Raw genomic sequence first — 16,426 nt, 5'->3', positions numbered from 1 at the left:
AAAGAAAATGTATATATCGAAGTTTCATGTCTCAAAAGTATTGTAGAAACCACCCATAACCAATGTTCAGTGGCTAAGCATACTACCCAAAAGACTTTTATAACAAAAAGCCGACTAATCAAGGACAAGGATCATCAATAATGGTATATAGCTAGTCCCCCACAATATTAATGCATGCAAGCTTATTTAAGTATTATTGGGACAAAAAATGATCAAAGAATATACTTGCCTTGCTCAGTCTCTTGCTGCTGGTCGAAGTCTTCAAAGTCCTGCTCTTGGAAGTTCTCGAACGGCTCCTCGTCTATACATCACGAACACGCCAAGCAATACAAGTACATACAAGCAAACAATGGAAATGAATTAAAACAGTACACCAATCATGAAAAAATAGAGGTAAAACACTTGAAAATTAATCCTACATGTTGCAACTATCGCAACAGTACCAAGAACGCTAAAAACAGAGCTAAAACGGTGAAGATATGCTAAATACTATGTTGCAGGGACTTGTTCGCGAGAAAAACTATTAAACAGGGCTAAATAGAAAGAAAACAGGACTAAAATGTAAATATTTTGAATAGCAGCGGACGGCGGGTTGAATTTTGGAAAACTGAGGGGGTTTTCCAAAAAAAATGGCCAAGTTGACCGGCGGGTTGGAGTTTGACTATGGCTAGATCGGCTCTGCGCCGTCGGATCTCAATCTCACGGCCGGAGTCGCGTCGGGGCGCTGGGCGGCGGCAGGTTGCCAGCAGGCGCCGCCGCCGCCATAGCAACGGCGGAGGCTCGCCGGCATAGCACCATTTCGGTGCCACGGAGCGCCAAAAAAATGCGCTGAAGTGTGCTAGAGCGAGAGCGCGGCATGGGGAATCCAAATAGGTGCCCACGGACACCGGAGGACGACCGATGACGGCGGACCATGGTGACCGACGGCGGCTGTGCGCCGGTGAGCTCGATGGAGCCCGACCTGATGTGGAATCAGGGCGAACCAGTAGGGGAAACGATCGGGAAGGCACGGGGAACCCTCCTGGCTTACCCAACTGACTTGAGCGGCGGTGAGGAAGGAGATCGGCGGCGGTGGCGCGGCGAGCTCGAGCGGTGGCGGCTGCACGTGCACGAGCAGGAGCGAGGAACAGGGCGAAAAGACGGCTAGCTGCGGGGCCTGGTTGTGCGCAGGGAAAAGAGGACGTGGACGCGACGCACGGGGCTGAGTCGGCCTCCTTGGCGTGCGGGCCAGGTGGGCCCGCGCCGGGGCGCGCCCGAGTCCGAGCCTTGCTCAGCTCCCTGCGGGAGGAGGGGGATGACCGGTGGGTCCCCCCTGTCGGTAAGAGAGAGGGGTGGGAAAAAGAAAAGAGAAGGGGAAAGCGGGTTGGGCCGGTTCGGGCCGAAAGGAGGGAGTGGGAAGGGAAAGAAACGGGCCGCTTGGGAAAAGAAAAGAAAGGGGTGGCGGCCCAGGTTGCAAAGGAAAATAGAGAAATAAATAAGGAAAAAGGAAAAGGAAAGAATAAAGGAGTATTTCCTTTGCACAGAAAATAGAATAAGCCGTAGAAAATAGAAGAATGGCTCAGAAAATTCCAGAAAATTCTGGGAGCTTTAGAAACTCGAGCACAATCATACAAAAATAAAATATGTACTAGCATGAATGCAACAAAACAAATTAGATCCTAGAGTGTGTTTTCCAAAGTGCGAAAATAATTCCTTTTGAAGCTAGAAAGATTGTGAAACTATGCTAGACTCTTCTAATGCAAAATTTAGGGTGTTACAATAGATAATTATAATTATTAGTTGTAAGTTTTATTTTTATATGAATTCTAATTAGCCCGTGCGGGAGCAAGGTTTGATAGACTAGTAACCATATAATTTTGCCTACCCATGTGTCAAGCTTATCACACTGCAGAAGGACCATATAAGTTTCTTATATGCAGGTAGTTCTTTTGATGGGTAGTAGCTTCCTTACTTCCCCACCCAATTGTAGGGCGCCTGCGTTGATGTCATAGTCTCATAGTTAACAAAATCAATCAACAATGCATTAATTAAACTATATATATATCTTAATATGACAACAGTCACAAAACATACATGTACGAGATGGAGTTGAAGAATGAGCTTCTAAAGAACAGGTGATAACGGAAAAAACACACTAGTGCATGAAAATTGATCGTGACGCACCACTCGTTGAGTACCAAAGTCCTTGCTAAATATAGGGCACCACATCAAAAACATATAACTGAGTAAAGTGACAGCTAAAGTAATAATACTCCCTCCGTTTCAAATTAGAGGTCGTTTTGGCATTTTTAGATGCATAGTTTTTGCTATGCATCTAGATCTATACATAGAAAAATTATGCACCTAGAAGTGCCAAAACGACATATAATTTGGAACAGAGAAAGTAGAAAATTATAAACTTCCCAGATGTTAGAATTCAACATGGTCGGTGCAGCTTGGTCGCCGCCAGACTAAAAGAAGTTCAAGTAATCCGCGAGATGGGCGAACTCCTTCGCCGCCGCCGCCACGACAGAGTTGAGGTCGAGACCACCAAGGCCCGCCGCCGCCCGGGGAGGGTGGACGCCACCAGTCGCAGATGGCTAGGAGAAGAGGTTGATGCCGGAAATTGGGAGCAGAAGTTGAAGTTCCCGTAGCCCCTCCATCTACACCGTGGGAGGTCGACCACAACTGCGGGCAGCGCAGATTTGGTGCGACCCTGCTGGCGGCTGCGTGGATCTTGAGCGACGGGCTGGGGTTGGGTCAGGGCAGTGGCGGCGCAACAAGGAGATGGCGGTGGGTCGGGACTGGCGGCGCGCGGATGGGAGACAGCAGCAGTGTGGATACGGGCAGTGGCGTGGATGAGAGTGGACAGCGAGAGGACGTGCCGCTGCAGCGCGGATGAGGTCGGGAGGGCACGGGATGGGGGGAACCGGTGTGGAGTCAATGCGTTTGGGGGTATGTGTGGAGAGTCACCTTTTTTGTGGAGCCCACGCAAAATTAGCCCCATTAGCCCACCTGTTTGAATCCTTGGAGGCTAATTCAGGGCTAAAAATTAGTCCATGGATCCAAACAAGTCCTTAGTAACTTTTTTCTAGTTTTCAAGTTTCTTTTGTGGTGATATTTGCTGGTTTTTCATAACTTACTGAAGATGCATCCAAAATCTGTATATGCATATGTTGTGCTTAAGGATGCAAATGGATACCCAATAGTGTTTTTTGGGTTAGTTAATTAATTACGATGGCATACCACTCTACTTCATTTCTCCTCCCAAATTATTTATGTATAATGCCATTCAAGTTTATTTTATCAATGTTTTGCGTAGACTCAATTACCCAAAATGTATATGACTTACATCCCTAGCTGCGCTCCTACAGGGCTTCCAAAGATACTCCCTCAATTTTTATTTACACGTCGTATTAGGTTTGTCCTAAGTCAAACATGACAAATTTTGACCAAACTTATAGAAAGAAATAGTAACATTTACAATACCAAATTTGTTTAATTGAATCCACCATAAAATATATATTGGATATTATAGTTGTTGCTATATTTTCTATAGCTAGACTTGGTCAAAGTTAATCAAGTTTGAATTAGGACAAACCTAATATGATATGTAAACAAAAATGGAGGTACGTAGTATATGGGAACAAAGATGCTGAGAATAAACAAGGTCATGGCAAAAAACCAAGCAAAAATCATATTCAGCAGCACAACCAACAAAAATATAAGAAACATATAGCTTCAGCAGGGTCCAACCCATCATACCACCTATAAATCTGGAAAAATATGCAAAACTTCACAACACCTAAAAGTGGAAATGTAGGATGGAGTATTAAACCCGGTCCAATTACATCTACACAGAATATATATTTTTTAGATAAAGGAAAATCCCAGCCTTGAAAATTCACATGTGAATGTCTACAACCAATAGTTATAAGAGTTCTTAGACTATGAACCTCAAACGAGGATTTGAAAATATAAGAAGGGAAACTTAAACAAACAAAGAAGTAAAGAAGACTAATAAGCTTCAATCCTTCTCTTCATCCACGTTTCATCCTTGCACAATCATTCCTTTTACGACGATGTCTATATGATGCTAGATGTTTAGAGCCGCGATGAGCACTTTATTTGAGATTGCATAAGCAGATTCCATCACCACCAGAGTAGATGAGCATCTATCTTCAGGAAGCTGTAACATATAGGAACAAGAACATGGAAAAGCTCCGGTTAGTCCTTATGGATATCATTAAAATCCTTGGTAAGACCACAAGGATGAAGAGTTGTAAGGACCACAATCACGACCAGCATGCAAGTTGATGTAATTGTGACAACTATATTTGCTTTTATTTTAAATAAAAGATGGGCTGATGTTCTACTTTCATAAAACTAATCCAAATTTCAATTAAATGGTAAAGCAATCTCTTGTGTATAACTCAGTTTGGTAGGAATTAGCAAGGATGAAAGTGCCCCATGCAAGTCATAGTTTGATATAACATTTATTTTGTCCTTGACTAAAAAAGGGTAGTTCATTGCTTACCTTCTCGAATACTTTAGATCTGTAAATTTTCTTTAATTATCTAGTTATTTAACTTTCCTACACTGCAGCCTTTTATTCTTACAAAGCATCATAAGAACCAAGAATAATACTGACAAGCAAGCAACTTTTTTTTTTGCAATGCCATGTCTGTTCTTACATAAGTAACCAGTAAAACTTGAAGCATTTATAAGTAAGCAATAATATATTGGAATACTAGGATACAAACGACCAACTTACATTTAGAATGTCTCGTCACCATTCACTTCCTCAAAATTAGGATGAGATTTACCATTCACTTCTTCAAAATTAGGATGAGATTTCATGATCCTAATAACATTGTGAACCCTCCTATCAAGCTCATCATAATGAATTTCAACTAGCTTCAATTTCTTGGATAACGCAAGTGGTTGTGCTGATGGATCATAGCTTCCTTCCATTTCATCCCAATTGTCAGGTGCCTGAATTGAACATCATAGTTCACAATAAAAGAATTAGTCATGCATATGGTACTTTATGTTATTGATAAGACAACAGACAGATTTTTAGAACATATACCTGGGAAAGTTTAAGAATGAGTGTTTCTAGAACAGGTGCATGTTGGAGAATGCATATTAGTGGATGAGAATCGATAGCTACACACCATTCGTTGAGTATCAAAGTCTTCAACTTGTGAAATGTAGGGCACCAGATCAAGTCCCTTTTGAAAATAAACTGTGCAATGTGCAAAGAATGACAATATTAGGAGCTGCTCAAATATTTAATTTCCTTTAAGTATGAAATGTAACAAGAACACACAAAGGTTAATAAAACCATTTATTTTATAGAAATAAATGTCTATACTGTGATATAATATAATTACCTACATACATAAGGAAATAACTGCTATGATCTTACCCCCACGCTCCATAAATTATTTTCTTAGAATAGATGCACTTACCCAATTTGAGCTTTGACTGTGGCATAGAAAAGCATTTAATTTGTCTCCACATGAATTTCTACAGTAATTTTTTAAAGTAGTTACTATAACATCACATCAAGAATAACAACAACATAGAAATACTTTTTCTGACTCTCGCCAACACTTATTGTTACCATTTTGGTTAGACATTCAAGAACCTAAGCTAAGGCTACAAATTAAATTAATAATATAAAGAGTACAAAGTAATCCAAGCCATCAAATTAAACACAAAAATATGCATAGGGACTATGAAGAACACGCCGGAATATTTTGTTAGTCGCAAACAAACCCATAACCCATTAGTTTCCCTGGCGAAACATGTTGCGCATAAAAGATCCTTTTATCATCTTGCACAAAATAAGATTATTTATGGATACATAACAACAAAATATACAGTCAGACAAAAATAGTGGTACTAGAATTAGAGTAAAGATCAGAAGTAAGCAGCAACATACCACTCCAGATTCAGCCATTAACTCTAAGCTCTCAGCCCCTGACAAACCCTTCATAAGGACACAATGTCTGTTGAAATCCTCATTAGAAAGACTACCACAATTATGACATATGACTGTAGAACAAGTGCCGCCGAATTCTTCTTTTCCACAAACATCCTCAGAGCCATATAATCTGATTGTTGCCTTTATCAATGATGGCATGCCTTCAATCATAGGAGTAGCACCATCACAATCAACAAGTTCTAGCCTAACAAGACTTGGGGCAGATATATGAGCCCGGCCATGTGAATGAAATGTACAATTGATAATAGTCAGCTCCTCAAGGAATTGGGATGATATATTCTTATTCTGAATGAAGCAACCTCTCATCAATATGTTCTTCAATGCTAGGCAGCTAGAGTAATCAAGAACATCATCTTGCAGATCCACTTGTGTAAGCTCTAACCTTGTCAAGTGCTGGGATATGAAAGGCGGGCCACCTAAGCGAACCCAATTGAATTCTGAGGACACTGTGATCCTGATGATCCGAGCTTGGCACAACAGAGCATCACGAACCAATTGGTCAACCTGTGGATCATCCCCATAATCGCTGTACTCACCTATTTCTACCTCACAAACATCAATCTGTGCACTGTTGTTACGCTTGAGCAACAAAGATTTAATGAACATGTTAAGCTTTTTGACACCCTCCTCGTCGAGCCACTCATTAGCGATGATGCGCAAGGTAGGCATAGACTTCCAGAGATGGCACCAATGCTTAGCGAGCACGCAGGTTTGCACTGCCTCCTGCGCCGGCAGGAATGATATCACGTGCTCTAGGATCTCATCTGGAAGTGTTCTGGTCCTGTCCTCAGGTGGCTCTATCTCATTAACCGTTCTCTCTTCTTGCAGCATTGTGTCCAAAAGGTGACGTGGCCTGGAGGGGATAAAAAATTGATGGATTAAATCAAGAAAGGTGGATCCCTAGCTCTATCACATCTTAGCACCTCAAAAAAGATTCTCTGCTTGCAGATTTTTTACCCATGGAGCCTGGAATTGAAATGGATGGAGCTATTTCAGTTTAAATTTTATTAGCAAGCTACAATGATACAGTTCACTAGGTCGCCTCGCTGCCTAATGCACTACCAGATATGAATCACTGATACACTAAGTCAGTGGTACCTATATATGATACTTGGGTATCCAGGATCTAAATTCAGTCAGTGGACCAGAATTGTTTGGATGCAGGTTGGGAATGTGGGCCTACTGGTGTTAGCGAGGTGAAGAAAGAATGTGTTCCACCAAATCACTTTTTGATGTAGCGTTGTATATGGTAGGAAAGCCTATGAAACTTCCACGAGGGTCTCTCTAGTTGGATATGGAGAAATAAGGGGTTAGGGTTAGGGTTAGGGTTTGAGATGAGATTTGGGGCGGTGCTAAAATCGAAGAAGGGGTAGAGCTAATAGTAAGGGATGATTGCCGATAGTCATCAACACTGCAATGGTGGATGGGAGGAAAAAGGGAGTTAGTGGTACCGTACCGTTGGCTGGGCTGGGGATGGTGGCGGCGGCGAGCAACCAAAGTGGTTAGTGGAGGGCGAGGTGGAGACAACGAAAGCCGGGTTGTGCAATAACAACAGTAGCCATCAAGGAGGGGCGGAGGTGTCTTTCCTTCTCAGTTTTATGTTGATGTACCCGACGGCGTTGGAGGTTCTCGTCACTGGTAGGAGGAAGGAAGGAGGAAGAAGAGATGAAATGAAATGGAAGGAATTAAAATGGAAGATGAAGTGGGGAAAACAGAGGTGGGGGCTATAATGTTCAGCCGTTTCTACCACTTAGCGATATGCTTTTACTCATTAGTATCCCCCCATTTATCCATGGGCCTTGTTGGTCCCTTTTGGCATGAGCAAGCATGGGCCCACTTTAAGCTAAATTTGAAAAGAAATCATAATATTTTCTTGGAAAAAAAGACTACCTATCATAAACTTTACAGTATTATTGTCCTCAAGTTATGTGGTCATCCAGTAGATCATTGATGATGCATAGCTATTGATTAAAGCAGGTGTGAAGGGGTTGGGTTCTCTCTGGTCCCTCTGCACTTAGTTTTTGGTACAAGTCAATAGGATGTGCTCACTAACTATTAGTCGAAAGATATTATTAGTGTTTTTTACAAGGCCATAGGCCAGCACTTTTTATTTTCTTCATCTTCTTTTTGTGGCACGAGTATGTCAATGTAATGAGATGTTTCTTATGGAAAATTATTTAGTGCAAACCACTTTTTCAGCAGAAATGTGAAAATCATTCAAAAACCATACTTTCAAATATTCAAAAAAATTGAAACAATCCCCATACATAGTGTGTTACTAGCTGTATTTTCTGACTAAATCCTTTAGCAAAATTCATATGAAAATTAATAATTCTATGTGCATGTGCATTACAAGACAAATTCCTGGGAATTTTGACTTCTAGTGCCTCATGAACATTAAATTTTTTATTTTTGTTTGACTTGTTTCTAGATTGCATTTGCATCCCAACTTATGCACAAAGTACATCAATGGGCACACTATGGATGTGCATCTTTTCAATTATTTTGAATACTTATAAGTATGATGTTTAAGGTGTTGTTATGTTTCCACCGAGACGGTTATTTGCACCCAATATTTTCGTTTTTTTTTCTATAATACACAGACAACTTAGTCACCTACATAATTCGAGAAAAAAGGGAACAATTCGGCAGGTGAAACATACACTAAGCGTTTTAGGGGTACCAAGAAGTGTAAGAATGATGATACGGTAGCATAGAAATTCGAGAATCAGGCAGAAGGGCAACGAGCTGGGAGTGTCAAGTAGAAGATACAGTTTGGAGCAGGAAATGATGATGTTGCCAACGTACCTTATCATAGAACGAAGTCTGTTGCTTACACACTACTGGAAAGCAGAATATTCCTGTCGGTTAAATTGTGCACACTACTGGAAAGTGAAATACCGATAGGAAATGTACAGTTGCTTTTGTGCTGCTAGTATGATTAAATTGTGCCCCTGTAACAGATACCAATTAGCTCAATCTGTCAATCTGTAGGCAGTTCTACGTCAACTTTCTAGCCATCTCGCTCACATTTACTCGCTGGCTCTGTCCCTTCTCCGGCCGTATGTCTTCCCATGGTCAATTTGAACATGCCTATTTGTACTTTTGTAGTAATGATAAAAGAAAATGTTGTAACAAATAGAAAAAGGGATAAGATATAGAATAAAAGAAACAGTGGTAGATTTTTTTTAAAGAAAAAGGATAAAAGAAAAAAATCATGCACATTGAGTGCGCACACGGCGCAAATGCGTGTAGTTGTGGTTAAGACTGTATATCGAGCTAGTTCGGCTTGGCTCGGCTCAGCTCGAGCTCGTTAAGATAGCGAGCTGGCGGCTCAGCTCGTTATTGTGACAAGCTAGAACTTAGGCTCAGCTCGGCTCGTTTGCTAGCTCGATTAGCTCACGAGCCAGATCGAAGAATTCCCAGCCTTCTTCCTCCTTGAGATTGTACTGTTGGATGCTGGCGGTACTTCCTCTCCATGGCCACAGCCTGCGGGGAGGGGGCTCGTAGTGCGTTCAGGTCGAGGTTGGCGCGCGCGGGCTGCACGCGCCGCCGCCTGCTGCCAGCTGAACACCGGGGCTATGGGGAGCCAGAGGCGAGGACAGGGAGGATGGGAGGCGCACGGGCAGGATGGGAAGCAGGCGACTCTCGTGCCCACGCTTCTCTTCATGGCCGCATCCCACGGGAGGCAACAGCGGGGTGTTGGCCGTCGAGCCTGGCACGGCTACATGGGGCCGCAGGGCATGGCGCGGCGGCCTCTAGCGCTGGCCGGCCAGCGGCCAGGGAGAGCTGGAGGAGAGGGCGGGGAGCCAGGGAGGCGAGTGCCCGGCACTCTTGTGCGGCGGGCGGCGACCTGGGGACGGGGCTGGAGCAGGGCACAAGAGAGTGGACGGGGCTCCAGGGGCGCGACTATGCGTCGCTTCGGGTGATAGTACCCGGAACCATCGCCTGAAGTGGAGCACAGAGAGCGGATGGTGATTTGGGCAGAAAGTAGGCCCAATTACTTAGGCATACTATTTTTTAATAAGTGGAGAGATTCTGTGCATGCATAAGAGGACAGAGATGATGATGTCGATGATGTGACTCACGTGCATTCAAATTCCAAACTAAAAAAAGCTATAGATATTAAACCGTGCATCCAAATTAAATTTGAATTATACCATTCTCTTTTTTATGACAAGATCTTCAAAACAAGATCACACTTGCCTATATTTTGCACGATATTTTAAAAATTTATTTTTTTTCAATTCTTGATTATTAATTTCGGCAACTGGGAATAAATATTTTAACAACACGAATAAATAATTATGTCTACGAACAAAAAAATTAAACATAACGAACAAATAATAATATACAACAAACAAAAATATTACACATAATGAACATTTAATTTATAGAATAAATAATAAAAATGAATATCACGAATAAATGAGTCAACATCACGGAACAATTTAATCTACAAGGAGAACAAATAATTTGACATTGCGAACAAATAGATATACACAGACACATAATTGTTCGCTATGTGCCTGCTATATAGTATGTTTCAATAAGTTACTGAATCACCGAATAAGGACTAAGAGCACCACGGATCATCCTCAAATTATGCTATAATAGCAGCAACAATGAGCTAGTCGCCCACTCTTAGTGGTATATGAGTTATGTGTCAAAAAACAAAAAGAATCAAAGGAATATATTGATGAAGGTACTACTTCTCAATGACATGTATAGATAATTTTTCTCACACGTCTTATTAAGTTTGAGGAAAAAAGGCAAAACTAGGGAAGAATAGACCAAGTGGGGAGTGGTATGACGCCACCAGTACTATCATGCATGCCTAATTATGATTTCAAAATAAACCATTGAATATCTTTGATACAAGATAATTGCCTTTAACAACCCACAAATATTCAATGAGAAGATGAAAAATAAAGAATACTCCGTATATGCACATTAGGATTATTTCCATATCAGAGGACTAGACAGATTATAGAAGAATTATCTACATTTAGATTAAAAATAAAGTAAAGAAGAGAGAAATAAGAAAGAAAAAACTTAGAAAAGAGAAAAAAGAAAGAGAAAAAACTCTAAAGCTTGGCATGCATGCAGTATGCGTAGCGCAGCCAGCCCAAACTACAACAACCTATGCGTAGCGCAGCCAGCCCAAACTACATACAAATGGACTGTAAGTTGGGCTGTTAGAAATTTATTGGGCCGATTTTCCATGATAGTGGCCCATCTGATCGCTTCCTTTCAGGCGATAGATGAAGATTTTGCAACACGCGCGACATATAGTCGCAACGGGGAGGGTCGATCGGTAGAGATTGAGAGGGCCACTTTTTTTTTCTGATGATAACTGTCGCTGCTTTATTCAGAAACCCGTGGCTCAGCACAATCGCAAGCCAAATAGTCGGTTACAAAACTAGAGATTGAGAGGGCCACCTTTCGTACAATGGGTTGATTGGGCTTAATCTTATTTAGATTACAGTTGGGCTGCAGGCTTCGGCTTGTTGCAGCTCGCGAGCCAGCTCGAGCTGGCTCATTAAGGAACCGAGCTAAATACTTGGCTCGGCTCGATAATATTTTCTCACGAGCCGAGTTGAGCCGAGCCACTAACGAGCCGAACCAAGCGAGCTACCAAGTTACGAGTTTTTTGTCCAGTCTTAGTAGTGGTGATGTTCTTTTTGGTCCGGCCCTGAGCGAGGGCACATGCCGGCCCCTAATCAGTGTTCGAGATGCTAAGGTAAGGTACTCAGCAAATTCTTAGCTTGGTTAGCCGTCGTCCTAGCCACTTTCGGCATGTTTAGAATGTTATTAGGTAGAATTACCGCACGGGATACATTTGATGGTGATTTTGACATTACATTTTGTTAAAAAATTTATCAAGATAAATAATCGATTGAATTTACTGTGGTTGTTGTACGTGTTATTTTTTTTATGGCATCATAAGATGGTTTATTTACCTTACTCAATTAGTGGTTTAAACTTTTCCATATAGGTCTTATTGATAATTCCGTATATCATGGTTCCCTGATTTATCATCATCATTAATAATTTTTATAAACTAAAAAATTTAAAAAATTGCAATAATAGTGAAATACTATTATACCTGCTGATCAATAAGGATCATGTCAAGACTTAATTGTTCACCACTACCCATACTCTGGTTACCCTTGCCTTGATATTCTAAAGTTCTTTTCCTGTTCTAATTTCACTTAATGTTTTGCTCACCATTGCGACTTGTTCAACAGCATCAGCAAGGTGGTGATGGATCAAATTCAGCTATTTTTCTATACAAAAGTTATCATATACACAAATATGGGACTACAACCATTAGAAAAGAACAACGATCTTGTGAGATATATTCAGAAAGGAATGTAAAATTGAACTATTTTCTATACAAAGAGTAATACCATTGCGAGATGATGAAATGAATCTAGAATTTCAAGCGACATTAGTTGACACTAAACTAATTGCATGTGTCTTTCGTTCGGTATTGATTCAACATGCTTACCTTTGTGTTGATCGAAGCGACGTTAGAACGGCCAGCGTACCTATGTGTTGATCGAAGCGACGTTAGAACGGCCGGCGTATGTTCCTGTTGGTGGGGAGTCGATGAACAGCTCCAACGTATGTTCCTGCCGGTGGACGAACAGTGGTGTGCTTGCACGTGATTACGTAATCTGGTTTTGGAAATCTCCTTCTTATGTTTGTTAGTTGGAGATAGAGATTAGCCTTGGAGATAGAGACTCGCACGTGATTACGTGATCTGGTTTTGGAGCCATCCTTTTATGTTTGTTAGTTGGAGATAGAGATTAGCCATCGAGATAGATTCTCTATGATTCAAATAACGATGAGATATAAGGAAATCACTCAATATTAAACTGCATCCGTTACTTGGGGAGCTTTGCTTCCGTCTGTTCAGCGTTCAGCTAGGTGCTGTATGGGTGGATGTGTTTAGATCCAAAGGCTATTATAATTAAATTATATAGATTGATGGCTAGATGTTTTTTAAAGAATTTTATTGATTTCTCTTATTTTCTAGGATGTCCACCGAGGATCTTAGGTGGCTTCACGTAAAAATTTCTTTAATTTCTCTTATTTTCTAGGATGTCCACCTAGGATCCTAGGTGGCTTCACGTGGAGCCTTCAAACGGAGCCTCCAATTAGTAATAGTAAGATGAGTAGCACATGTAAACTAATTAATGGAACCAACTAAACGAGGGTGTGTGAAACAGTGAATTTTGCAAAACCAGGTGCTTGCATGGACTACTTATAGTTTTCGTAAACTAGATTACGCGTTTGACTTACACTACTAGAAAACACGCCATGAGAACCGGTTGTAAACACCCTTCGGCACCGGTTTTCCAACCGGTTCCCCCAAACCGAGACCAATGGCGTCTCCCTAAGACCCCGGGTATTTAACCTGGTGCCTTAGGCTTCCATTGGCACCGCTTGGAAAGACCAACCGGTGCCAAAGCGGCTGCCACGCTGACGCAAGGTGGCAGCCCCTTTGGTACCGGTTGGTCTTTCCAACCGGTGCCAATGACTTTTTCCCTTTTTTTCCTGTATTCCAGTTTTGTTTGTTTTATTTATTACTATTTATTCTTTTATAATTCCTAAACGCACTCGAGCTCTACAGTAGTATACGTTCATTGGTCGTACGTATGTGTTCATTTTCAAAGAATATCTGAAACTAACTAAAAGTGAAATGCGAGCATATAATTAAGCTAATTAGATGAACTAATATATTTACAAATATACAAACATCAAGACATCACGTTTAGAAATATTTACAAATGTACAAGTCATGTTTGTAGTCCAACTACTGGTCCCCTCAGGAGGTCGATGGAAGTCCTCTATGGATGTGACTGTCGTGGTAGAACTCGCCTCTAGGATCCAAGATCTCGTTCAAAATGAATCCGGCGAGCTGCTCGCACACGGCGTTGATCCGATCAGTAGAGTAACATTCATCCCCCATTTGAGACATCTATCATTTAGGAAAAAAAGATTAACATCATGTGCTTTAGTACAATTATGAAAATATACTAGTGAACGGTTTGGACGTACTCTCGTGTCTTCATCAGTAGCCTTCCGCATGGAGTCATGATGTGCAAGTAGTCGCATACATAGTACCCGCACCAATCAGTTCCTTATTATTGTCTCGCACACTTAGGGAGAAACAAATAAATTACTCAATTTAGAACAATTTGGGATTATATACTTAACTAGACAAATCTTTATGAATCAACATACAGGATAATCCATGTTAACGTTCAGTTCGGGCCTCCATTGACCACGTCCTTTGTTATTTTTCACAATTTTTTTCCAAACCCTGTGCTCAAAGTTAAGTTTGATATTCAGGAATTGTTATTAACAGAAAAAGGATTTGATTGTGCAAACTGAACTTACCTGTTCAAGGGGTCTAGGATATGTTGGATTGCGGACTTTGGATTTCTCATTGAGTCAAAGACTATAAGATTGCCGGTCTCTACGGAAAGTATGAGTAAAATCCAATGATAACTGCAGATATAGATAAGATATATACATACATGCATTAGATGACTTAATATTTATTTAGTAATATAACAGAGGATTGAGTCAACCAAGGCTTACCCAAAGTTGTATGGTATGAATATATAAAATTTGTAATTTTGCCTAGTCAACGAATCGTACATGTTTTGGCACGTTTCCTTGTAATTTTCGTTGAGCACTTTCTGGTTGACTAGCAAAGGAGACATGAAGCCGATCTAATGGTGCCATCCATGTTTTCAGCTTCTTTGGGTCTCCTGTCTAAACGATACAATAGAAATTTTATAATACACATATATAATTATGTTCTTGTTAACAAAAAGTATTAATGTAGATGTAAGTGATACTTACAAAACCCAAATGGTGATGATAGAGGCGTCGAGGGCTTGTCGATGATAAATGTGATATAAATTTTCGAAGTACACCCAGAAGTTGCCCTCCCCGCGGAAGAAATCATGGTCACGATACTTGACTCCAAACATTTTCCCTTCGTCATTCGACATTCACAGGTACCATCTATGCAAATTGAACATCTGCGTGCCTAGTCTTTTCTCCGCTTCCTCAGTGACAAAAGGTTTTCCATGTTGGAATGGAGTAAGAACGGGAGCGACAGGGATTTCTGCCTCCACTTGCCACATTGCCTCCTCTAGCGTTAATCCAGTTTCAGAAACAAATATCGCGGCCTGTAGGTCCGCCTAGAGTTGTACGTCCGTCGGGTGTAGGAGTGGCAACCCTGGCACCCGGAGAGGCTCGAGTTCTTTTTGTTGTGTGCCAAGCTGAGGAATGGTCTTCCCACTTTTTTTCTTCAGATTTCTCACCTTGTGTGCCTTTGTCAGAGTACGATCATAGTCCGAGGGTAAGCTTTTCGGTTTTGGTGGGTTGTCTAGGTTTGCGAGAAGCTTTTTCCCTAGTTCTAGAGCTACCTTTTCGCTCGGCAGGGGGACCTTAGGCTTCAAATGTTCTTTTATATATCGAGCAGTCTCCTCTTCTAACTCCTCAGCGGCTTTCTCGTAGGTTAATTTTCTTTCGACCGTTTTCTGCTTCTTCTTTGAGGGTCCAGCCGCTGGGAGGGCTGTCTTTTTCTTTCCTTTTTCTGGTGCAGGAGGAGTTGGAGTACTCGTGGCCCTTTGCGCCGGCGGAGACGGTGGTGAAGGAGTTGGTTGTGGGGACAGCGGTGAGGGAGGCCGCGGAGACGGGCGATCGGTCTGCACGGGAGCCGTTGTGCTTGCAGTAAGTTTGATGTCGACCTTGCGCCATAGAACGACCCCGTGCAGTGCGTCTCCCAATGTCTTCTCTCCATCCCCTCCAACGAAGTCGAGCTCAAGATCCTCATTGTTTCCAACTATCTGCTCGACTGTGATGGAGGTGTAGCCAGGGGGTATCGGCCTTCCATGAATTGTAGTAGAAGGATTCAGGGGCAGGGCTGACCCGTATGCGACATGAATGGATATATTTTTTGCTTGCACATGAAGCTCGCACGGTGTCGGCATGGTGACATCATCCACTAGATACCTCTGGTCATCTACCGCCGTTGGCTCAATCTGGGGTTGTTGTTCCGCTTGTACGTCGGGCGCCGCCGTGGATGCACAGCTGCTGCATCGCTGAGAGGCCGGGCTTATCACAACATCCGAGTGCGACCCAGCAGTGGCCCTTTGGCTCAGATCTAGCTGCACTTGCCTCATTGACCCTGGCGTCCATCTGAGATTCCAAGGACGCATACTTCCTGTTCATCTCTTCTTGTATGGCACGAAATTTCTCTTCCTGTTCAGCTTTGCTCTTTCAGTGAGTCTTGTAAGAGGAATCTCTGGCCCAAGCAACTTTCCATGAGACCACGCCGATGCCGCGGGCTCATCCAGGGTGTTCCGGATTCTTTAATACCCTTGTCAGCTCATCATTCTCCCT

General features: G+C 42.0%; 1 protein-coding gene across 1 annotated transcript; it reads right to left on the bottom strand.

Moving 5' to 3' along the window:
• Positions 1-212: 212 nt before the first annotated feature.
• On the bottom strand, positions 213-6,823 carry LOC120645413 (F-box/LRR-repeat protein At3g26922-like). The gene is made up of 3 exons (XM_039922198.1): positions 5,930-6,823; positions 4,806-4,974; positions 213-301 (listed from the first exon to the last, which is right to left on the bottom strand). Exons 1-3 carry the CDS (start codon positions 6,821-6,823, stop codon positions 213-215), a joined length of 1,152 nt encoding a protein of 383 aa, XP_039778132.1.
• Between the last annotated feature and the right edge of the window lie 9,603 nt (positions 6,824-16,426).

Source organism: Panicum virgatum, chromosome 8K (assembly GCF_016808335.1).
Source record: "Panicum virgatum strain AP13 chromosome 8K, P.virgatum_v5, whole genome shotgun sequence".
Taxonomy (NCBI): Eukaryota; Viridiplantae; Streptophyta; class Magnoliopsida; order Poales; family Poaceae; genus Panicum; species Panicum virgatum.
This window is presented reverse-complemented; position numbering and strand designations above follow the sequence as displayed.

Coding starts and splice junctions, on each gene's coding strand:
- LOC120645413 (XM_039922198.1), bottom strand. CDS start 6,823: ATGCTGCAAGAAGAGAGAACGGTTAATGAGATAGAGCCACCTGAGGAC. Junction 4,975..5,929: donor TAATGGCTGAATCTGGAGTG/GTATGTTGCTGC, acceptor TGTTCAATTCAG/GCACCTGACAATTGGGATGA. Junction 302..4,805: donor TAATTTTGAAGAAGTGAATG/GTAAATCTCATC, acceptor CGTGATGTATAG/ACGAGGAGCCGTTCGAGAAC.